The sequence below is a fragment of the Narcine bancroftii genome, chromosome 4 (genome assembly GCF_036971445.1).
Source record: "Narcine bancroftii isolate sNarBan1 chromosome 4, sNarBan1.hap1, whole genome shotgun sequence".
NCBI lineage: Eukaryota > Metazoa > Chordata > Chondrichthyes > Torpediniformes > Narcinidae > Narcine > Narcine bancroftii.
Window position 1 is genome coordinate 236552941 of NC_091472.1, and position 25127 is coordinate 236578067.

Sequence of the window (25127 nt, forward strand, 5' to 3'; positions counted from 1 at the left end):
TATTTTAAAAAACTTGCTCCATACGTCCCCTTTAAAATTACTAAATAAATGCATAAAAACTAGTGTGACATTTTTATCCTTGTAGCAACTACTATCCATAAACAGGTCATTTGGAGGCTAATTAGGCTCTTAACTGTGACGTGTTAGAACAACTTCATTGTGGTCCAAATGCATTTTGAACTGTTTATTAATGATACAAAAAGAATCATATCTATGGTAACATGGTATGTCTATCGTATGTGATAACTGTGGTAACATACCAACAGTAACGGTCAACAGAAAATAGCGGAGGCTTACTCATCCTCCCGACTATCCTGCCATTTGAGTTAATGCGGGCTAACTACTACCCAACCCCATGAAATCCCCGTGCATGTGCCAACCACCAAAGTGAATGCCACATATACACTGGAAGAAACAGCCTCCAGACCCTGGGACACCGCCAATAAACAACACACCTTTGGCTCTTACACTGGCCCCTAATTATTATATCTCAAATAATAATTACACAATTATAAATAACAAGCAAATACAGTAAATTCCAATACTATGGAGATCTTCTTTCTTCATAAGTCCCATTGGTTGTTCTCCTGTGTACTGTTCCAGATAATAGGTTTTTGTTCTTGCTTTCAGTACTGTGTTCAAAGGATTTAATGAATGCTTGGTATTGAAGTGGGTCATCATCAAAAACTTGAATCTCCTTCTTGGGTATGGAACACAATCCCTGTAGCTAGATTAGTAATGCAGTGATTTCATTTTGCCTTTCCATATGTTGCTCTGTTCACTGTTGGTTGTAGCAGGTAATGTAGCTGGAGGTATCATGTGTGCATGTTCCCCCGATTTCTGATGCTTGACTGGAGTGTCAAGGGAGCTGTGGTGAGAGAATAGATTTGAGTTCTGTGTGCTGTTGTGATTATTGGTGTTTGTGCATTGGTAACACAGCGCTTTGGGAGGATTCGACAATGTGTATGCATGTCATGTAACTGTGTTTTCTTTTGCTGTTGCCCTTTCTAAAAATATGACTCCATACCATCGGACACTTCAGACATGTTACTTCGAGGCTCTTTGTACCTTCATTTTGGCAATAGTTGAAGCAATGTTGACTTGAAGCTCCAGCTGCCCTTCCAAGGTATATTTACCCTTAGGCAATTTTTGTCTGTTCTTGTACAATGTTTGTCATACAAGAGCAGCCACTTCAGCCTCAAGCCTTTATACGTGCAGACATAATACTGGAAACTCTGGAACTTAATGCACAAGAACTTTCTTTGCTTCTCCTGCTTCCAACATTTGACACACTATCACCTGGTTGTATTTCATCCTGAATGTCAGATGTTGCCTTAATACTTGACTCTTTCTCCAGTTTAAATTGCACAACCTTTGTATTTTCATCCTCTTTGCCACTATTTTGTAACACACCTTCACCCATTTCCGAGTTGATGACTTTAAATTCGGCCAATGTCTTCTGCAGTGGTTTTTACAGGGTCTTCATTCCCATCAACCAAAGCCACCTCTTCTTCAATTGCCTGTTTCAGCCTCGGAATGAGAACATTTTTGGCACCACTTGTATCTAGACTCTGCTGCTTCAGTTCTGATTTGAGATCTTCAACCTGCAAGACTGTGATACATCGTACCTCAGCGGCGGTGGCATCTCCCTCCAACCATCTGCTGAGGTTGAGAAACAAGCAAGCATAACACAAGCCTAAAATCAACAGTCCCCAATGGACAAGTGGCAGCACATCCAAACTGTGTTCAAACTTGCAACAAATAGACAGAAGGAATCCACAAACATAAGCTTCTGATGGCTATGATGCATTGCTGACAGTGAGCGAGTTTCCACATCAGCACCAATCAATAATAGCGCTGATTCTCAGCAAATGACTCTACCAGTGTGTATCTAGGGCATTTTGCTCTAGATTTAGACCCCTCTGAGACCGATACTCAGACCAATGGAGGCAGTTTGCTGTCAGCAGCCTGTGCTTGGCATTTCCAACGTGGCTGCCATATTGTTTTCAGTATTGATCCAAAACAAAGAGGGGAAACAGTATAAATGTTTCAACAATGTCCATTCAATCCAAAACTCAGAGATCGAAGGTGTCCATGCAGTTCCGTCGTGGATGCAGCTATTTTCTATTGACTAAAATGTAGTGACTAACTATCCTTGAAAAGTCGCTCAGAGGCTAAGCTGTTTATTAATGATCACAAAAGGATTCATAATATCTATGGTAATGTCTATCGTATGTGAGAACAACCGTGGTAACATGAGAATGGTAGCGGTCAACAGAAAATATTGGAGCCTTAATCACCCTCCCCATCTCTATCTTGCCATACCAGACAATGTGGGCTAACTACTACCCAACCCCACGAAACCCCCGCACGTGCACCACCGAAGTGGAGAGTGTGTGCACAATGGAAGAAACAGAACGCACACAGCCTCCGGACTTCAGGACACCGCCGATGCCCGCAGCCAAACCAGCAACAATAAACAACACACCTTTGGCTCTTACAACACTGGGAAAGAGATTTTGACTATCTATTCTTTCCATCCCTCTCAAAGTTTACAAACTTTTATTATGTATCCCTCAGCCTTCAATACTTTTGAGGAAACAACCCAAGTTTGTCCAATCTCTCCCCCCAATTTATACTCTCTAATACAGGCAGTATCCTGGTATATCCAATCTATACTCAGTCCAATGCCTTTATATCCTTCCTGCAATGGGGTAACCCAGGATTGTACATAATAATCCAAATACAGCCCAACCAAAGTTCCAAACAAAGCCCCTTGATTACATCTTTCCTTCTACCTCCACTTCCAGTGAAGAAAGAATAATAGGTAGTGAGCTCATTTGAAGCAAAGGCCTAGAAGAGGCCTGCAAATCCACACTAACTAATCAATGTGTGCCTCACATCATCCTGAAAAACAACCATATCTTCAGAAGCAATACACTGAGAAACTCTCACCGATCTTGTGCCAGGTCAGACCTGTTAAACATTCTGAGAGTCCATTAATTTCAATTAGATTTGTGGGGCAAAGGGAGGAGGAGTGCAAGAATTTTGAGATTATCAGTGCTGCCCTAAGTGCTTTTTCACTTTTTTGACTTGCTGCAGACCAGGGAATCCATGAATTGGAAAAATCTGAACACAATGAAACGTGGATATCAGGGCCTGCCTTACGAAACTGGTGATTGGCAATCATCGGGTTCCAAGAGATTTAAGTGCATGCGATAGTCCTATTAAAGTCAGTTGGTTCAACTCAGTGTGGTTCTTTCACTCACTGCATGCCTGGTGAGACTACATTGGTGACCCCAATGGTCCAAAAGGCACTTGGACCCAACGATGACCAACCCAAGCACACAGAATGCCGTTTCACTGAAAGTGCCAACTTTCTGGACCTCACAGCCACAGGTCTGGTTTGAACAGGCTGAAGCCCAAATCCAGGGCAGGAAAATCAACTTGAATGCCTCAAAGTGGTCGGTTCACTCAACCAGGAAACAGTAGGCTGCATCATCAACTTCACTGGTTGAGGACAGGTATGAAACTATCAAGGTGCTCCTGATCTGTACTTTTGGCCTCTCCTGCCATGAGCATGCAGTGCGATTGCTCCACATGTATGGCCTAGACGACCACGTGCCATTGGCCTTAATGAACAAGATGCTAGCACTAGCAGATGGCCATAAACCATATTTACTGTTCGAGCAAGTCTTTCTCGGGCAGATGCCAGAAGATATCTGCCTCCTCATCACTGACCACAATTTCAGCGACTCACGCAATGTAGCAGCCCACACAGATATCCTGTGGCACACCAAGCAGCATGGCAGGGCCTCCATCGACCAAGTTGCTGCGTCACACCCTAAGGCCTGGGCCTTCTTCATGCCACCAACAAAACTGATGACACCCACAGCAGGGAGCAACCTCACTTCAGACCGTTGTGTTTTTAACCACCAAAAGTTGGGTACAGGAGCCCACTGTTGCTGCCCAGCCTGTTCTTTTCCGGGAAATGCCAGGGCCGGCCGTCGCTAATGGCTACGGCAGCTGGCCGCTATGACAGACTCCTTTATTTATGGGACAAACACTACGGGTGAAAGTTCCTCATAGACACAGGGGCAGAGGTTAGCGTCTTGCTTCTCCCCCCTCGAGCCACGACACTCGGGCCGGGAAGTCAGGACCAGTGCTCAACACTGCCAACAACAGCAGTATTCGCGCATATGGCACGAGAACCATCCCACTGCAGTTCAGTTCCAGCTGTTTCACCTGGCCGTTTAAACTGGCACCAGTGTCTCAGCCTTTATTGGGTTCAGATTTCCTCCAGACACACTGCCTCCTAGTGGACATCAAGGGACGGTGCCTAGTGAATGCCAAGACCTTCCAGACCTCCTTGCTCAGCGAAGCCAAGTTACCAGCTCCACACCTGGACTCTGTGACTGTCAAGCAATGAATTTGTCAGAATACTAACAGAGTTCCCAACCATTATTATGCTGCAGTTTTCCACAGACATCCCTAAGCCTGGTGTACAGCACCACATTCCCACTCAAGGACCACCGCTACATGCCCAGGTACGTAGGCTCCCACCCGTCAAGGCAGAGTTCAGGAAAATGGAGGAGATGGCGATCATCTGGCATTCAGATAGCCTGTGAGCTTCTCCACTGTACATGGTGCCCAATTTGGCTGGAGGCCATGCGGTGACGAGAGAAGGCTCAACGACACCACCAAGGCTGACTGCTACCTAGTGGCTCATATTCTGGACTTTAAGGCCAATTAGTATGGGGCACCTAACTTCTCCAAAGTTGACATGGTCTGCGGGTATCACCGGATTCACGTCCACCCCAGCAATGTCCCCAAGAGGGCACCCCACTGATAGTTCCAGGCAAGTTTGTGCCAGCAGCCCATGGCACAGAAAAGACACCTACAGCAGTGCTCACAATACTCTGAGAAAAGGAAGGAACACTTGCTCCAGTCCCAATCTCATGCCACGGCCCGACACCTTCCTTTGTCCCCCAAGGACCTCCGAGACTGTGACGACATCTTCATCTGCAGGGGTATGCACCAGACTCCACTCCAGCAGCCATATGAGGGCCCATACAAGGTGGTGCATCAGAATGGAATCACGCAAGTCTTCGATGTGAGTGGCCATAAGGAGACCTTCACCATTGACTGCCTCAAGCTGGTGCACCTAGACCTGGAACAACCTTTGCCACCCCACACCGATGAAGTCAACCACCAAACAGACTAAAGAGGTGTTGGCCGTGGACTCCACATGTCCTAAAGCCGGTTCTGGGGGAGCGAGTCATGTGGCAGCTCACCCACGCAACAGGCGAACTGGCTCACGGAGTTGCGGGCAGATCTGACTGTGAGAGTTCTGGGTGCAGGTCCCAGGAGTCGCAAGTATCATCGGGTTCCAAGGGATTTAAGTATGTGCAAGAGTACTATTAAAGTCAGTTGATTCAACTCACTTTAGACTCTGCCTATTGTGACTACACCTTCATCAGTCAGGGCACTAGTACAAGAATTCGGGCTTCATGCTACAGGTGTACAAGACGATGAACATTCTGGTTGCCTTGCAGTAGGAAGGATGTTATTAAATTCCAAAGGGGGCAAAAAAGATTCATAAGAATGTTACTGGTACTAGACAGTGAGTTAAAAGGAGAGGATAGCTAGGTGAGGACTTTTTTTCCCCTGGAACAGAGGAGGCTGAGGGTGACCTTATAGAAATATAAAACATCATCAGGGGCATAGATAAGGAGAATATATTTTTCCCCAGAATATGAGATTTTGAAGAAGGCATAGTCTTCAGAAGGATGGGAAAAAATTTAAAGGGAACTGAGAGGCAACATTATCTGCACAGAGGGTGGTGTGTATTTAGAACTAACTGCCATGGGAAAACTGTACGAGTCCATGACTCATTCAAATGCTTCCTTGATGTCAAGGTCACTTTCTGGAGTTCAGCTCTTTTGCTCATTATTTAGATGAAGGCTGTAATAGGTTCAAGACTGAGTGACCTTCGTAAAAACTGGTAAGCTTCTGTGAGTAGACTGTTGCCAAGAAAGTGCTGATCGACAAAATGATCAATAATCCATCCATGTGATGATGTGGGGTAGGATACAAAATCCTGACTCTCCGGAAAATCCTTTAAAGTGTTAAAAAAGTAATGAACTTTAAATATAAACTCCATTAAACAACTTCTAAATATACCTCTAAGCTCACATATATGGGAAAACAGGAAAAAAAACCCCCACTGCTGACTTACCTTCTCAAAGTAAAGAAGAAAAAAAATGGAGAGTATAGCCTGCGCCAACTCTCGAGCCAGGGGCTAGAACTTCTGCTGACCCAGAGACGAGTGGGCAGCCACAGTGAAGTGTGCCATACCCCAGGCAAACTGGATGATGGCGCTGAAGAGGAAGAAACCGGAAGTTGCACAAGCCCACCCAAGGTGGCGTCAGAGTAAGAGAGTTCTCTTTGGAAAGCAATCAAGATGAAGATGATGAAGTACAAGGAGGTGCAGAATCTACTGCTTTGCCAAAAGAAGTGGGTTTTTCAACAGTGGATTCCAGAAGTACTGGGACAAGAGGATTTTGTGGGAGAACTTGAGATTGAAAGGGCTCATAGACCTCTGGGAAGAAAATCACCCACTGACCAGAATCTGCGTTCAGTGTTGGTAAAAATTCCTGCATTTATCAGAATAGAGAAACATTTTTGAGAATTGATGCTCAAAAATCTCAACAGAGTCAAGGTCCAATTGAATACGAAGGGAGCAAAATTTTATTCTATCCTAACATAAGTAGCGATCTCTTAAAGCAGAGAAAAGAATTTAATCCTGTGAAGAATACTTTATGAGAGAAAGGATACCGTTCGTTCCTGTGACACCCTGCGACCTTGGAAATCTTTTTGCAGAATGGCCAAAGCAAGTTTTTTTGTAAACCATCTGGAAGCTGAGGAATTTGTTGGAGGTTTGCCAAGCCTACAGTCTGGATGAAGACCTTGAGAAATGAATATGGCATTTAACCCTTTCAATGAAATTGTTTCATTGAAATGAGGAATTGATTATGGATATGAAATGCTTCTTAAAAGAAATTGTACAATGAATCTCAGGAGGGTTGGGGGTGGTGGAGGAGGGTGCAAACCATTGCTGATTCATGTGTGTATGTGTGACTTCGTTCACAGCCTGCACAGTGGAGGGAAACATAAGCTTGGGGGGGGGTGGGGGTGGGGGGGGCAGTTTCTTTTACTTTTTTTAAAATATAAAATTATATTTAGTAGCATCTGATATTATTGTATTTCTCCATTTCTTTTTATTCTTGGATTTACACAGAAATCTGACTTTTGAGAATAAATAAATTAGTACCAAAGTTAATAAATGCCGATCAAACAGGCCTTATTAAAAAGAGATTAGCTGCTGATAATGCACGAGATTGTTGAGTATTAGCCATTCAGCACAAAAAAAAGAGATTTAAGAGTGGCTGTAGCATTAGATGCAGAAAAGGTATTTGACAGATTGGAATGGCACTTTTATTTAGGGTGTTAGAAAAATTTGGACTTGGACCATCCTTTATTAACTGGATTAAAGCATTGTACACTAGCCCAAAGGCTAAAGTAGTAACCAATGGGCAAATTTCTGCCATATTTCACTTAAAAGGAGTAGTAAACAAAGATGTAATTTGTCACCAGTATTATTTGTGTTAGCAATTTAACCTCTTGCAGAGATAATTAGATGATATGTGTCCATTAAAGGGTCAGAGTTGGTCATAAAGAACAAAATTAGTTTGTTTGCAGATAACATATTGATTTATTTGACTGAGCCTGAATCATCCTTAAGGCAATTACATTTTAGGTTGGAAAAATATGGACAAGTTTTAGGATATAAAATAAATTGCAATAAAAGTGAAGTTCTGCCCTTTACTAAAGGAGCCTATATGCAATGTCTAAGAAATACTCAATTTAAATATTCGAAAAATGGGATCAAATATCTAGGGGTTAGGACAGATGATAATTTGAAGAATTTATACAAATTGAATTATTTACTGTTGCTACATAAAGTTGAGGAAGATCTGAAAAAAATGGATGACATTACATATTACCTTAATAGGGAGAGTCAACTGTATAAAGATTAATATTTTTCCAAGAATTCAATATATTTTTCAGACATTACTGATTTAAATCCTCAGAATTTTTTTTATGGAACTTAATAAATGGGTGAGAAAATTTATATAGAATGGTAAAACATCTTGAGTATCGATGTAGAAATTAATGTGGAAATATGAAATGGGAGGAATGCAACTTCCAACCTTCAACAATTATTATAGGGCAGCTACATTATATTGCATCCTTTTCCGAGGCAGAGACCATGCCAGCGTTGGCCGATATAGAATTAGGAAAAATAGGAGAAAAATCAGCTGCAGTTTTTATCTATAAATGGAATTCAAGACTGGTGACAGGAATTAAAGACACACCTTTATTTGGGGAATATTTGGGGTATTTGGGGTAAGATAGATGGGAAAATTGGAACAAAAAGAGGTTCATCACCTAAAACTCATTTGTTCCAGAATAGTTTGATACCTTTCTAGCGAGACAACCAGTTTTTGAAATGATGGTCTGCTGAAGGAAGTAGAGCCATTGAGGATTGTTATGAACCAGGAGTTAATGTCCTTTACTCAAATGAGAAATAAATATGGAATATCTAAATATACACTTTTTGCTATTTTCAAATAAAAATATTTTTAAGAGATAAACTGGAATCAGAGAGATTATTGCCCTCTTGAAGTGAAGTGGAAACTCTTATTGGATGAGGGACTGTACAGAAATTTCTTTCTGCAATGTATATTTTGTTGCAAAGTACAACTCCTAAACGTGGGTTTTATAAATCTAAACAAAAATGGGAAGAGGATTTGAATATTATAGATGATCACACATGGATGGACTTGTGTAGAGATTGTATGACAAATACAATCAATGTACAATATAGATTACTATAGTATAACTTTATGCATCAATAATATATCACACCATACAAGTTGCATAAAATAAAATAGGATTTATCAAATAAGTGTTTTAGGTGTGGTATAGAAAGTACTTTTCTGCACTCTACGTAGATTTGTCTGAAAGTGAGACATTTTGAGTAAAAGTAGGGTACTATTACAACAAATCACTGGTATTTCATACGCACAAAACCCTGGCCTATTCTTATTAGGGAATGTGAAAAAGAAATTTGTAAATTTAGTATTGGCAGTGGCAAGAAAGTGTATTGTAGTTACTTGGAAATCAGATTTGTGTTTCGGCATAGATAGATTATATGCAGAAATTCAAAAGTGTATTCCATTAGAAAAAAATACATAATTTGAGGAATAAATATATTTAGAAATATGGAGCCCATATATGCAAAATATAGGTTTTGTTGTTTAATTTTAATCTCTTCTGAACGCTGGATACTACGACACCACCTGTAAGATACTTGAGTTAAGATACTTGTTTGTCAAACAAAGTTCTTGGTGCCCCATAACCTATCCTAGTACAATCCAGTAGTTCTTTCTAGATTCTTTTCTTTTCATGTTACTATATAATATGAAAATATGTAAGCACTATTTGTTGATTTTGCTTTTGGGGGTTGAAGTTAGGGAGGGTTTGTTAAGGGGATGGGGTATAATTCTTTTGTTTGTAGCCAGGATCAATTTGTGTAACATGATGGATGCCACATGTATGAAAACATAAAATTAAGTATTCAAAAAAAGTAATCCTTCCAGTTATAAATTTGATCCCTCAATGTATGTAACGATGTAATATTGTCAAAAAAGAATTGTGAAAAATGAGAGCTCTGATGGTACGTGAAGTTATACTTTTGTATTTGGGGGAGGGCAGGGAGAATTTTGTAAATATTTAATATACTTTGTGTATAAAAAGTTAAATATTGTGTGAATATATTTATGGAAAATGAAACAAAATATTTTAAAAATGTATATTATTTTGCTGATGATTGAGAGGAGATTAATCGAGCAATAGTTTACAGAATTGGATTTGTCCTGCTTCATGTGGACATAATGAATCTGGGCAAATTTCCACACTATTGGATGGATGCCAATGTTGTAAATGTACTGGAACAGCTTGGACAAGGGTGCAGAAAGTCCTGGAGTGCATTTGTATGTGGTTCACATTCAGTGAATCATGATGTTCTGCAAGAATCTGTGATTTTTATAAATGATCTGGATACCTGGATAAATAAATGGAAGGATGGATCACTAACTTTGCAGATGACACAAAAATGGGTGGTGTTGTGGATAATGTGGAGGGTGGCCAGAGATTAGAAAGTGACATTGATAGGATGTCGAACTGGGCAGAGAAATGGCATATGGAGTTCAAATCAGAAAAGTATAAAGTGGCTCATTTCTGTAGGTCAGATTTGAAGGTAGAATACAATGATAATGAGAGCAGTGCAGATGAATGGAGAGATCTTGAGGTCCATGCCTGTAGGACACTCAAAGCTGCTGCACATGATGATGCTGTTAAGAAGATATATGGTGTGTTAGCCTTCAGTAACTTCAAGAGCAGCGACGTAATGTTCTAACTATACAAGACCTTGGTTGGACCTCATTTGGGATATTGTACTCAGTTATGGTCACCTCATTACAGGAATGATGTAGATGCTATAGAGAGGGTGCATAGGAGATTTACAAGAATGCTGCCTAGATTGAAGGCCATGACTTATAAAGACAGGTTGAGTGAACTTGGTTATTTTTCCTTGGAGTGACTGAGAATAAAGGGTGACTTGATGGAGGTGTGGAAGATGAGAGGCATTGATTATGTGGGTGGGCAGAGGATTTTTCCCATGGCTGAAATGGCCAATACTTGGGGGCATAGTTTTAAGGTGCTGGGAGTGGGTACAGGGGATATTCAAGAGGTAATTTTTTTTCTACACAAGTGGTGGGTGCATGGAATGTGTTGTCGGCAACAGTGGTGGCGACAGGTACAATAGGATCTTTTAAGAGACTATTAGATAAGTACATGGAACAGTGAAAAATTGAGGGTTATACAGAAATTCTAAGCAGTTGGTAGAGTAGGTTATTATGCCAGCATAACATTGTTAGCCAAAAGGCCTGTATTGTGCTGTAGATTTCTATGTTCCAATAATCTTCAGTACAATGTCTGTGATAGTACAGATTCTATCATCAATGTGTATATGTACATATATACAGATGGTAGTGTAGGATGACTGTGATTGGCTGAGAGCGTAGCCACACCTACTGGCACGTCTTAAAGGATTGCTCCTAGCCAGACCAGGTCATTCTGGTCTGGTTGACCTACTTGTGATATGCGCCAGTCTTTTAGTTAATAAAAGCTTTGGTTTGGATCAACAAGTCTTTGGTTCTTTCGACGCACATTACAATGTCCAAATGTTGTCAGGCCCTAGAGTCTTTGCTGAACTAATCCCTTTAGAACTGTTTCTCTATCACAAGGAGTGAACCAATGACTGACATCTATCACGCCGAGGATCACTGGAGGAGACCAAGGATGGATCATCGATGGCGCTGTTATGAGCCCAGAGGACCCAAAAATCTATCAGCAATAGATATTCACCAAGACAAATGGTGACTTAAACAAAAATTACTTTTAATTATCCTTAAACATGAAAACAGAATCACACTTTAACTTATCACTATCAACTTAACTAACCTAATTTAACCCCCTTCGAATTCTAAGCGCATGTGTATATAATGTGTGTATAAGTTCAGAAAAGTTCTTTGATTCACAGTCCAATCTCACTTTTTATTCCTCCAAGTTCATTGGTTGCAGGCAATTTTTAGACTGTGCACAGAATTTAACATTTATGTTCACAGGCTTTGGTGCTTGAAAGGTAAATGGTTACCGCTCAGAAAGATTCTTGCTGATTTTCAGAGAGAGATTTGTTGTAGATTTACTTCCATCAGCCATTTCAGTGCTTTGTTGAAGAAATCTGCCCGCTCAGGATTCTCCAGATGATAACCTCTTTCTTTCAGGTCACAACAGAGATCCTTTTTGTTTCTCATTTCAAGTGAAACATTATACAGCCAGTCCTCTCCTCTTGCATGAACAACAAGGGCTTTGATCAGGCTGAACTAAGAACTCACAACCCATCTTCCAAATGGGGTTTTCCACAAGTTTGCCAGCTTGTCCTGTTCCAGTCCAAGCTGCTGTTGCTGACTGTAACAATGTAGAAGTGATCACTTTCTCTCTCTCTCTCTCTCTCTCTATCCAAGAAAAAAAAGACTGTTTGACTCTCTCTGCTTGCAAAACCACATGACCCATTTAGAACAGCAAGTTCCCTTCCAGACAATATGCGGCTCCAACAAGCTCTTTCATCCGTTGCCTTTTTGTAAACAACAATCCATTAGTGAAGTGTCTTGGGCACTTTCCAAAGCTCTTACAAAGGCTCTGAGGCCCCGATATGTTTAGCATTAGCAGAGCTCCAGTATTTTAAATAAGATCTGTTTTAAAGTGTTTGTATGTGACCTACACTAACAAACCATTCCTCAAACATATCCATTTTCTGTCACAGCACCTCTGGATGAAAGCTCTTGCAGATGCTTCAGCTTTCCTTTTCACACTGATGTGCTGGGCTCCCCCATCAGTGAGAACGAGAACATTTGTGGAGCCTTCTCCTCCTCCAGGGAGCTATATCAGTGTCCACTACCAGTCATGACTGGATGTGGCAGGAATAAAGAGCTTACATTGTGGAATTGCTCAGTTCTGTTGATGGCATACGGTTTGCCATGCATGTGGTCCTGTCATGCAGCTTCACCAGGTTGACACCTTGTCCTGAGGTTTTCTTAGTGTTCCTCCTGTTGTACCCTCCTGCATTCTTCATTGATCCGGAGTGAATTCCCTGGTTTGGGGATATGCCAGGGATGTGGCTGCAGAATATGTCCGAGCACAGTTCCACTGTTGATGATGGCCTGATGTGCCTCAGGCATGCCCAATCCTGAACTGCGTGATGTCTTCGCTGACTGCCCCTTTTGGTCTGGTGTCACGTTGCTCAACTACATGAAGTGTATTTTCACTGCGAGTATAGGATTTTATCTCCACGAGGTCTGAGAGATCACTCCAACAGAGATTGTCGTGGACAGATGCATCTGCAGCAGTATAGGTTATTTCCTCTTGTTGGTTCCCTCACTTCCTGTCATAGATTTATTCTAGCACCAAAAATCCCTCGCATTTGGCTAGTTTGGTCAGTAATCATACTACCAAACACTTGAGCGATCGTCACTGATGTCTCTCCACAGACTTCACTCTGCATCTTTGCTATTCTCAGTACTTTCTCCAAGTGGATCATCAGCTGAGAGTGGTCAAACTGGAATTCCTGGAATGCATTGCCAAGGTGGTGATAAAAGCTGATACAATTGGAAAAGACTCTTCAATAAGCACACGGATGCAAGAAAAATAGAGGGAAAAATTAGATTGTTGTTGAGTAGGTTTGCAAAATGTGGAGCATTGTTGGTTGAAGGGCTTGTGATGTGCTGTAATGTTGCATCTTTAATGCAACTCCAGAGTGAGTAAAATGAGAACAATACTCCTTGACATCAAGGCAGCATTTGATTGAGTATGGCATCAGAGAGCCCTGTCTAAAGTGAAAGGTTGAATAATTGGAGAAACTCCTGGAAAAGATAGAACACCCTCTTCAAATTATATGAAACATAATAGTACCTAATGATTTTCTGAGAATGTTATCAAGAAAATTAATGAGAACAGGGCAGTGACATTGTCTATATGGACTTGAGCAAGTGCTTTGACAAGTCATGCGTGACCAGTTAGTCTGAAAGCTGAGATCACATGGCATCCAAAATGAGCTGGCAACAGATTTCAAATCTGGCTTGGTGGAAAGTGTGCTGGCTAGCTGCATCACAATCTGGTATGGGGAAATACACCTGAAAGCTGTGCCAAAGGTAGAAGACACAGCCCAGGACGTCACAGGCAAAACCCTCCCCACCATCGACAATATCTACAGGGAATATTGTTTTTCAGAGAGCAGCAGCATTCATCAAGGATCCATACCATCCAGCACACACTCGGTTCTCACTCCCACCATCAGAAGAGAGGTATAGGTGCCAAAAAATTCACACCACGATGTTCAGGAACAACTGCTCCGCCCCCCCCCCCACCCCACTATCAGACCACTCAAAAACAAACTCAATCAGGGACTCATTAAAGGACTCTTAGTTTTGCATATTATTGAGTTTTTTTCTTCTTCCTGGATTGCACAGATTGCTGAAATTTTATTTATTTACATGCAATTCTGACTCACTGAGAGAAAAAACGAATCTCAGGGTGGTATGTCATGTCATGCACGTACTTGGACAATAAACCTGAAATCAGAATCAGTCAGGAAGTAGTGGTGCAGGGTTGCTTTTCTGATTGGAGGCCTGTGACCAGTGGGGTGCCGCAGTGATTTGCACTGGCTCCACTGTTATATCTAGTTTAACAATTGGAATGCCAATGTAGATAGTGGACTTCACTGATCAATAAATGAAGCAACAAACAGAAAGATAGTGCAGTTTAATGTGTGGCTAAGGAATTGGTGGAGGAGGGAGACATTCAGATATTGAACCATTACATGGAATTAAATTTAAAAAAATAAAATTTAGACATGCAGCATAATAACAGGCCATTTCAGCCCACAAGCCCATGCCACCCAACTAACCTACACCCCCGGTACATTTTGAATGGACGTGGGATTCAAACCATGGTCCCGATCACTGGTGCTGAAACGGATCTGTACCAGAGGGAAAGATCACACCAGAATTGGAGAGGGACTAAAGAGGATGGCTGGTACTAATGGAGAAAGTGTGCACTAAAGTGCCACAGAGGTGGAAATGTGAGTAGAAAGGCAACAAGTGGAGGTGAGGGGATGGCAGATATTAGAGCAAGCCTGAAAGGGAAAATAGGTGAATGGTCACGGCAAGATTGATGGGCTAAAGTGCATTTATTATAATGTGAGGCATATTGTTGGGGAAGGAGAATTTTTAACAGAAACTGGGGAAGTTAATGCCATCTGGTTGAAGAGTGTCCAGACAGAAGATAAGGTGCTGTTTCTCCAATTTGCGGGTGGAATCAGTCTGCAGCACATGAGACCATGCACAGACATGTCAGCAAGGGAATGGGACAGAGAATTGAAATGGGTGGCCTCTAGGAGATACACACTATTGTGGCGGACAGAGCCGAGGTGCTCAACAAAGTGATCTCCCAGTCTGTGTCCATTCTCTCTAATGTAGGATCACCGGAGACAATAGATAATTCTTGCAAATTCACAAGTGAAATCCTGCTTCACTTGGAAGGACTGTTTGGGGCCTCAAATAGTGGTGAGGAAGGATGTCTGGGCACAAGTAGAGCAAATCCTGCAATATCATAGGTAGGGGCAATTGGTGGGGAGGAAGTAGTGAACAAGGGAGTCACTGACGAAGCAGTCCCTGCGGAAAGTGGAAAACGTGTTTAGTTGTAGGATCACATAGTAGGTGGAAGAAATGGCAGAGAAGGATACATTAGACACAGAGGCTGGTGGGGTAGTAGGTGATAGGGAATCCTGTCCTCGAGCATGGGGGCAGAGGGAGCCAGGGCAGATATGGAGGATAAGCAGGTGAGGGTTGAGTTGATGGTGGTAGAAGGTGGCCTCTAGGAGATACACACTATTGCGGCGGACAGAGCCGAGGTGCTCAACAAAGTGATCTCCCAGTCTGTGTCCACTCTCTCTAATGTAGGAACACCGGAGGCAGTAGATAACTCTTGCTGCTTCACTTGGAAGGACTGTTTGGGGCCTCAAATGTTTGAAGAAGACATCTCTGATAATCTATCACGAAAGTCCTCATCCTGGGAGCAGATGTGATAAAGTAATTGAAAGAATGGAATGGAATCCTTACAAGGGACAGGGTATGAAGAGGTGTAGTTATGGCAGCAGTGGGAGTTAGTGGGTTTATAGAATAAATCTGTCAAGTGTGTCACCCAATATGGAGACAGAGAGTGAGGAAAAGGAGAGTGTTGCTAGAGATGGAACAAGTGAATTTGAGGTCAGGGTGGAAGTTGGTAGTAAAGTGGATAAAGTCCACTTCATCTCAGGAGTTGAGAGGAGTTAGTTAGGAATAGCTGTTATTGGACAAGCTCACAGCTGAGATGTGGCCAATTGATTAGAGTCCAGCATTAGCATGTTCCATAGAAAAGGAAGGACAAGGAGAACAAGTCAAGAATGAGAGTCTTGGATGATGTGTGAAGTCATGAACTTAGTCAAGAAGGAAAACAAGTCATCTGTAAGTGTTAGGAAACTATAATTTGACAGAGCCCTGGAGGAATGAGCTCAGAGCAGGCTATTAAGAAAGGACAAGAGTTCATGACATGTCTTTTGCAAGAAAACACTTTTCTTGATATAATGTGTGTGTGAAGTGCAAATATCAGAGTTTTACATCGATTTGGACAACATGTTCAGCACAGACTCACGAGCTGAAGGGCTTGATCCTGTGCTACATTGTTCTAGGTCCTATTATCAATAAAGTGAGACAGAAACCACTTATGGACAAGAACCCAAGAAAACATTGAAGCCAAAGCTAAAATTTGTTACAATACCTCTTTTACAGTTTTTTCTTTCTTCTTTTTCTTTTCCTTTTTGTCTTTATCACTCTTTTGGTCTTTCTTTTCTTTATTCTTCTGTTTCTTCTTTTCTTCTTGTGCAGCAAGTTCTTGAAGGACCTGTGGAGAAAGTTAATGCTATTTTTGCATTGGTATATATCATGGAGCTACAAGAAAATTCATATCCTTTTGTCTTATATTTGAACTTGGGAATGAGGTTTTTAAACCATGATGTATTGTAAATAGACACTTCCACTCCAAACCAAAACAACTGAAATATAGGCAGTATTATTTGTGTAAAGTGATAATCAGAAAGTATGCTTGAACAAAATGAATAGATCATGGATTTTGTTCGGCAGCTGTGAAAATTAGGTGTTTCCCAAAAGAAAAATTCATTTTATATGATCATGAAAAAATATTCGAAAACAATCCTGTTTTCCCCCCCCCTCCCATTTTTTGCATACCTACAAACAAGCAAATACACTTAGCCTGTGATGATATTATCACAAGATCACAAGATAAAGGAACCAAAGCAAGCCACTAGGCCCATCGGGTCTGTTCCATGACTATGCACTAAGCTAAACTCACATCTAGTTCCAATTACCAACCTTTTCCCCTTATTCCTTGAATACCCTTACTAATGAGATACCTATCCATTTCCTCTTTAAATACTCCCCGTAATCTGGACTCCACTGCTTTTTGTGGCAGTGAGTTCCACAGATCTACGACCCTCTGACTATAGAAATTCTTCCTCCTCTCTGTTTTAATTGGACAACTTCTAATTTTAAGACTATGACCCCTTGTCGTTGACTCACCCACCAAGGGAAACATCTTATCCACATTCACTCTGTCAAAACCTTTCAATATACGAAATGTCTCTATGTCACTCTCCTATTCTCCGAGTACAATCCTAGAGCTGCCAAACGCTCCCCATACTCCAGCCCCTGCATTCCAGGAATCATCCTGGTACATCTCCTCTGCACCCTTTCCAACAACATCACATCTTTTCTAAGATAGAGGGCCCAAAACTGCACACAGTACTCCATATGGGGTCTCACCATAGAGCCTCATTAACACCTCTCTACTCTTAAACACAATACCTCGCAAAATGAACGCTAGCATAGCATTGGCCTTCTTCACTACCAATCTTATCTGGGCATTAACTTTTAGATTATTCTGCACAAAGACACCCAGGTCTCTTTGCACCTCCAAGGATTGAATTTTCTCCCCATCCAGATAGTACTCTGCCTGTTTATTTCCACTGTCAAAATGTAGAACCGAACATTTCTCAACATTGTACTTCATCTGCCACATATTTGCCTAGTCTCCCAATCTGTCTATATCCCTCTGCAATTTTATGGTTTCTTCAACAATTCCTCCTCGTTCACCTATCTTGGTGTCATCTGCAAATCTGGCCAAATGTCCACAATCCAAATTGTTAATATAAATTGTAAACAGCAGCGGCCCCAGGACCGACCCCTGCGGAACACCTCGTTACAGGCAGCCATTCTGAACGGGATCCCTTAATTTCAACTCTTTGTTTTCTGCCTATCAGCCAATTGTCTATCCAATCTAATAGCATCCCTATAATTCCATGGTATTTATCAGCCTAGCATGTGGCACCTTATTGAAAATCCAAGTAAATAAGATCCACAGCCTCCCCTTGGTTTGTCCTACCTGAGATTTCATCAAAAAACTCTAATAGGTTGGTCAGGCAAGATCTACCCTTAAAAAGACCATGCTGACTAAGACCTATCCTGTCATGCATCTCCAGGTATTTCACCATGCTGACTAAGACCTATCCCATCATGCATCTCCAGGTATTTCATAACTTCATCCTTGAGGATTGACTCTAATATCTTCCCCACCACTGACGTCAGACTTGTAGGTCTATAGTTCCCTTTTTCTGCCTCCTACCTTTCTTGTATAACGGAACCACATTTGCAACCTTCCAATGCCCTGGAACCATGCCAGAGATCAAGATTTCTGGTAGTCACCAATGATCTACAATCTCCAAAGCCACTTCTTTCAAAACCCGCGGGTGTACTTTATCCAGTCCAGGAGACTTATCTGTCTTTAATCCATTCAATTTACTGAGCATAATTTCTCTAGTAAACTTGACTGTATCTAACTCTACTCCCTGAAGCTTTTGTTTGCCAGGAATATTACTAATGTCTCCCACCGTGAATACAGATGTAAAATATTGATTTAATTCTTCTGCCATATCTTTGTAACCCATTATAATTCACCAGCATCGTTTTCTATCAGTCCTAATGTCAACATGTGTCTCTCTTTTATTCTTTACATGTTTAAAAAAACACTATCTTTTTTATTTGGTTTGCCAATCTCCTTTCATAACTCATCTTTTCATTCCTTATGACTTTCTTTATTTCTTTCTGTAAGTTTTTAAAGGAATCTCAGTCCTCTGATTTCCCACTAGTTTTAGCTACCTTATATGCTCTCCTCTTGGCCTCAACTCCTTTTGTTAGCCATCTTTCCTTTGACTACTTTTCTTTTTCTAGGAATATATCTATCCTGTATGCTTTTTAATATTTGCAAAAATATCTTCCAATCCTGCTCTGTTCCTCCTACTAGTTTACTTTTTCAGTTGACTTGGTCCAGTTCTTTCTTCACACCACTATAATTTGTCAAGGGCATTTATGAAATGTTGTAGACAGGTGCAACATAGAGAAATGGCAGGAACCTTAGGAGGTTTGAAGTAGAGAGAAACCTTGGCGTACAAGTCTATGGGTCACTGAAAGTAGCAACACAGATGGACAGGTTAGAGAAAGAAGACATTCTATATGCTTGTCTTCACCAGCCAATGCATTGAGTACAAGAGATGTTGTAGCTGCACCAATTAGTTAGATTTGAATTATTATAAAAGGTTCTGGTTGCCACATGATAGGAAGAATGTGCTAGCAACAGAGAGTGTGTGTCTGGAATGGAGGCTGCAAGTATGAGGAGAGATTGGATAATGATGGCTAGAGCTGGGCACACAACTTTGTGTTATTTCCTGTGATTTTGGACAGAACAATTCCTGTACCAAGCTGTGATGCATTCAGACATGATACTTTCTGTGATGCATCTGTGAAAGTTGGGAGGAGACTTCAGAGAAATGACCAAATTCCTAAAGCTTGTGAGAAAGTGGAGTCTTGGTTGTAATACTGATGTGGAGAGGTGTTGGTGATACATATTCCCAAGAACTTGAAGTTTGCCACCACCTCAGCACTGTTGATATATACAGGGATATCTACTCTTCAAAGTTTCATGAAGTCAACAGCCATTTCCTTTGTTTTGCTGACACTTGAGGGAGAGGGTTAATTTTTTTTTAATTCAGAGATGTAGCATGGTAACAGGCCCTTCCTGCCCACAAGTTCATGCCACCAAAATACATCCACGTAACCAATTAACTTACAAATCCCAGATGGATTTGGAACATGAGAGGAAACTGGAGCATCTGGAGGAAACTCATGCAGACATGGGAGAGCGTACAAACTCCTTATAGTGCTGGATTAGAATCCAGGTCATTGGTGCTGTAATACCATTGTACGGTGTGCTTGTACTACATTAACCATACCATCAAGTTGCTTTCCCCTCAGCATGATGTGTTCTCCTTCTTTTACACCATTTTGTTGTGGTTTGAAATTCAGCTCATGACAGTGCAATCATCTGGAAACTTGTAGATAGAGTTAGACCAATGTTTGACCATATGACTAGGTCACGAATATGCACGTCGTACAGTAAGGATCCAAGTTCAGATGCTTGCAGGGCACCAGAATCCAGGATTATCATAAGGGAGAGTTTGTCACCAATCCTGATCAACAAATGCAAGCAGTAGGGAGGGGGGGGTGGGGGGCGGGGAAATGGAAAAGAGCACAGAAACCTATATCTCAGAGCTGGGGAATGAGTTTGTTTGGAACTGTGGTGTTCAAAGTAGAGCAAACATCAATCAACAAGTATCCTTGGGTATCCAAGGTAGAATGCAAGGCCAGGAAAACAGTATCTGACATAGACCTGTTGCAATAGTGGGCAAATTGTAGGAAGTCAAGGCTGCTTGTGAGACTGGAGTTAATGTCGGTCATGGCCAACCTTTCAAAGCACTTCATAGGGATGCTTCACAAAGCCACTGGGCAACCATCATTGTCTTGTTTCTCTTTGTTCTTCAGATTGAGACACAGAGAATATTCCCTCCAGGTTCTCATGTCCAAGGACTCCATCTGGATCAGATGCTTTTAGCAGGTCCACTCTGTGGAAGGCTGATCAGAAGAGTGCTTTCATGACCTTCAGTGCAGACAGTGAGGTCTAGAAAGATGTTGACTGTGATGCTGACACACTGGCCTCCTGTTCAAAGTGAGTGCAAAAAGCATCAAGCTCATCAAGGAGGAATGAATTGTTACCTGCAATTCTTCCAAGCTTTGTCTTGTACCCACAATAGTATGCATACCTTGCCACTAATTAAATTCTAATTCTGTTCCCATGTTCTTTGATCCAAGCCTAACTGGATGAATGTGACAGGAAAAGCTCTGAAGAACACAAGATGATATTTACAATTCTGCAGACTTCGTGATAAACCTTCATGGGTTAGCGCAGCACTTTTACAGTGCCAGCGATTGGGACTGGGGTTCAAATCCCATGGTGTCTATAAGGAGCTTGCACATTCTCCCAGTATCTGCAGGGTGCTCCAGTTTCCTCCCACCCTTGAAAACTTACCAAGTCAATTGCATGTAATTGGGCAGCATGGGCTCTTGGGCCAAAAGGGTCTGTAAGCGTGCTGCATGACTAAACTTGCATTTATAATTTAGTGGTCTTAACTCACAAAGTAACAACTTCATTGGGCTTGAAATGAACAGTCCAATAGCACTTAGGGTGGAGTGCTTAAATTCTTAAATATAGAATAAAGATCCTGTTGCATCCACTGCATCTTTTGATTTATCAAGATGCTTAGCAAAGCATTGGCAAGACAGGTGCAAAGCTTCAGAAACACCCAGAAATCAGTTTCAGCAGTGAAAGTTACTGCCAGTGCAGTTAATGAAAGAGTATTGCATTCCACAAGCTGTTTTGCTTTAGGGCTGAGGGTGAGCTACAAAGTAAAGCAGTAAATCGCTTGCAGTCAGATTCATAGAGAAAGAAATAAGCCTTCAACCCAATTTGCCCATTCCAAACAAAATGGCCCAGCCACACAAGTCCCACCTGTATAGCCCATCTCTCTATGAACTGCTTCCATTCATGTATCTATTCAATTTTTTCTTAAACATTGTAATAGTACGTGTCTTAACCACCTCCTCCAGCAGCCCATTTCAAACCCTCCACCCTCTGTGTAAAAAAGTTATCCTTCGGTTTCCTATTAAATCTCCCCCACTCTGCTTTAACCCATGTCCTCTGGTTACTAATTCCCCTACTCTGGGAAAAATCCTCTGCATTCACCAAACCTCTCATGATTTTGTACACCCCTTATCCTCCTCCATTCTCAGCAATAAAAACCCTAACCTGCTTATCCTCTTCCATTAACTCAGGCCCCCAAGACTTGGCAACATCCTCAAATCTTCTCTGCATCCTTTTCAGCTTGACATCTTTCCTTAAGCACAGTGACTAAAACAGAACACTATTCTCCAAATGGGACCTCACCAAGATCACAACTGCAACAAGACCTCCCAACTTTAAAGGCAATACAGTACTCTGATTAATATGCACCAATGTGCTAAAAGCATTTTTGACCACCGGATTTGTCTGTTACACCACTTTTAAGGTACAATGTACCTGTACTCCTTGGTCCCTCTGCTCCACCACTCTTCCCAAATCCCGTACATTCACTGTGTAGGTCCTAGGCACCATAAACCTCCCAAAATGGTACACCTCGTATTTCTATGTTACATTCCATTGTAGCAACTGTGTTAGAGTGAACTGTTATTCACTGCAGTGAGTCCTGGCACAGGCGTCAAAGCCCGAAGGAGGAAGGACACTAACCTCTGCACCCATGTTGACTAGAAATGTGCGCTGGGAGAGTTCATTCCAGACAGAGTAGGCTGTTATGGTGGCCATCCGCTGTAGCCATTAGTGACAATTGGCCATGGCATTTTTCTGGAAAAGTGCAAGGTGGTCAGCAGTGGTGACCTCTAGAACCCCAGCGTTGATGGTAAAAACAGCAGGTGGTTGTCATGGAGTCATACTTGTCTGGGGAAACGTGCATCCTTTTCATTGGTACTCGTGGAGCCTGGGCCTTTGGGTGTGATGCAGCACTAATTTCTGAGGGCCTTGCATTTTGGTGTTTTGCACGGGTAGCCACTGTTTGAGGGTTATCAAGGTTCTCGTCAACCAACATGAGGCGAATGTCTTCTGGAATGTGCTCTAAAAACAACTGCTTGAAAAGAAAGCAAGGTCTATGGTCATCTGCCCTGAACTAAAATGACCAACATGTCATTCATCACTCTGAAGGGGCACCATCTGCCAGGCCATCAATATGGAGGAGCCATGCAGCTTGCTTGCACCATGAAAGACCATAAATCTGGAGAAGGAGGGCTTTTAGGGCTTCGTAAGAGCTGGCAGGTCCTGAAGGAAATCCACTACTCGACCAGCCATGTCCTGGTTGAGGGTGCTTACCACATGATCGTACTTAGTGGCCTCCACTTCTATCTTGCGAATGTGGAACTGCACCTCAGCCTGTCTGAACCAAACTTCAGGTTGAATGTCCAAATGACAGGCAGTTTAAGTGAAACCGCTACATTGTCCATGTTGGGTCCAAAATCTGTTTAGGCCCGTCACGGTCACCAATGTAGCAACCACGTCGCAGTGTAAAATGAAGATCAAGAAAATGATCGGACGTGGTCGAGTCAAAGTTCAGTAAAAGTCATTACTCAGTCACCTGCAGCTTCTAAAACACGACACATTCCAAATGACATCATTGCATTGTGATGTCATGATGTCACTCAGAACCTCCAGTGAGCTGCTACACTGTCAACCATTCTTCTGCCCACTTGTACAACTGATCAAGATCCTGCTGCCATCTTTGGCAATGGTCTTCACCATCTAGAAAACTAGAAACTTCACTATTATCTACAAACATGCAAATAAGCCACATACATTTTCATCTCAAAGTTCAAATTTATTGTTAGAAAATATACATGGCATCACATACAACCCCAAGATTCTTTTACTTGCAGGCCTGGCAGAATTTCTACTTGTCAATACTGCAAAAAAAAATGTATTCAAGCAAGCAAAGAGAGATATTGTAAGGTAAAAACATCATGAGATGGGACCGGAGAAGGAGTCACCCAGCACTAAGAAGTAACAGAATGCAGATGTGACCTTGTACACTCAAGATAAGCTTTGCACTAACAAGAATGATGTGCAGCAGACTAACAGAGAAGGGTAGCAACAGTTTATTCATTGGACAATGTCATGGTATGATAATTTACTAAGTACGTATCCTGAGGTATAAAAAAAACACCACTTGCTGATAACAGCAGAATGCGCCTTCTCCAACTAACACTGTTAGTTGCAAGTGTTACAATCTGGTAATAAAGAACAAAGAACCTTGATTTTGACTCAGTCTGGTGTCTGACTCACTCATTCATGAACAAAGCAGACCTAACAATATATATATATTTTCTGGAAAAGTGCAAGGTGGTCAGCAGCGGTGACCTCTAGAACCCCAGCGTTGATGGTAAAAACAGCAGGTGGTTGTCATGGAGCTATACTTGTCTGGGGAAACGTGCATCCTTTTCATTGGTACTCATGGAGCCTGGGCCTTTGGGTGTGATGCAGCACTAATTTCTGAGGGCCTTGCATTTTGGTGTTTTGCATATCCTCACTTGTCAGGAAGGCACAAAAGTGACCGCACCCTGATAAGACTGAAGCAGGCAAGGTTACCAGCCACCATTATGTTATCCTTCTATAAGATCTCTGTTGAGAGCATCTTGGATGGCTGCATCACAGTGTGGTACAATTGCTGCAGAGAAATGGATCAGAGGTCAATCCATAGGACCATACGAGTGGCAGGGAGGATAACTGAGTGTCCCAGCCCCCTGTCAATGTGATCTGTTGGGGTTATTATTTGAAGTGGGTAGGCAAAATTATTGAGGACCCTTTCCACCCTGCACACAGCATCTTTCATGTGTTCCCATTGGGGAAGAGATGCAGGAGTATCAGAGCCAGCACCACCAGGCTGAGGAACAGCTTCTTTCCATGGGCCGTGAGAATGTTGAACGACTAAAGGAACTGTTCACACTAACCACCTGAGACTCTCAAGTACACAAAATAACATTTATTTATTTATTTGTACACACACACACACACACACACACACACACACACACACGAGCAATAAGTACAAAGTAAGATTCCTTAAATGAGAGCATGATGGAGTTTGTGTTTAGGAGTAGCATCTGTTCCTGAAGCTGGTGGTAGGAGTCTTGTGGCACCTATACAGTACCTCTTTCATGATGGCAGCAGCAAGAACAGAGCATGTCCTGGTTGGTGTTGATCCCTGCTCTCTGACAGTAGCGTTCCATGTAGATATTCTCAATGGTGGAGAGAGTTTTGCCTATGATATACTGGGTCTGTCC

The 25127-nt window shown here is 41.9% G+C and overlaps 1 protein-coding gene across 3 annotated transcripts in view; it reads right to left on the reverse strand.

The window, feature by feature from the left end:
* LOC138761738 (dynein regulatory complex protein 11-like) overlaps positions 1-25127 on the reverse strand; it is a 320096-nt gene that overhangs the window by 241800 nt on the left and 53169 nt on the right. For all 3 annotated transcript variants that reach the window (XM_069934395.1, XM_069934394.1, XM_069934396.1), the window contains exon 8: positions 16561-16683. In XM_069934395.1, the coding sequence (XP_069790496.1) occupies positions 16561-16683 (123 nt within the window). The remainder of the gene's footprint in view (positions 1-16560; positions 16684-25127) is intronic.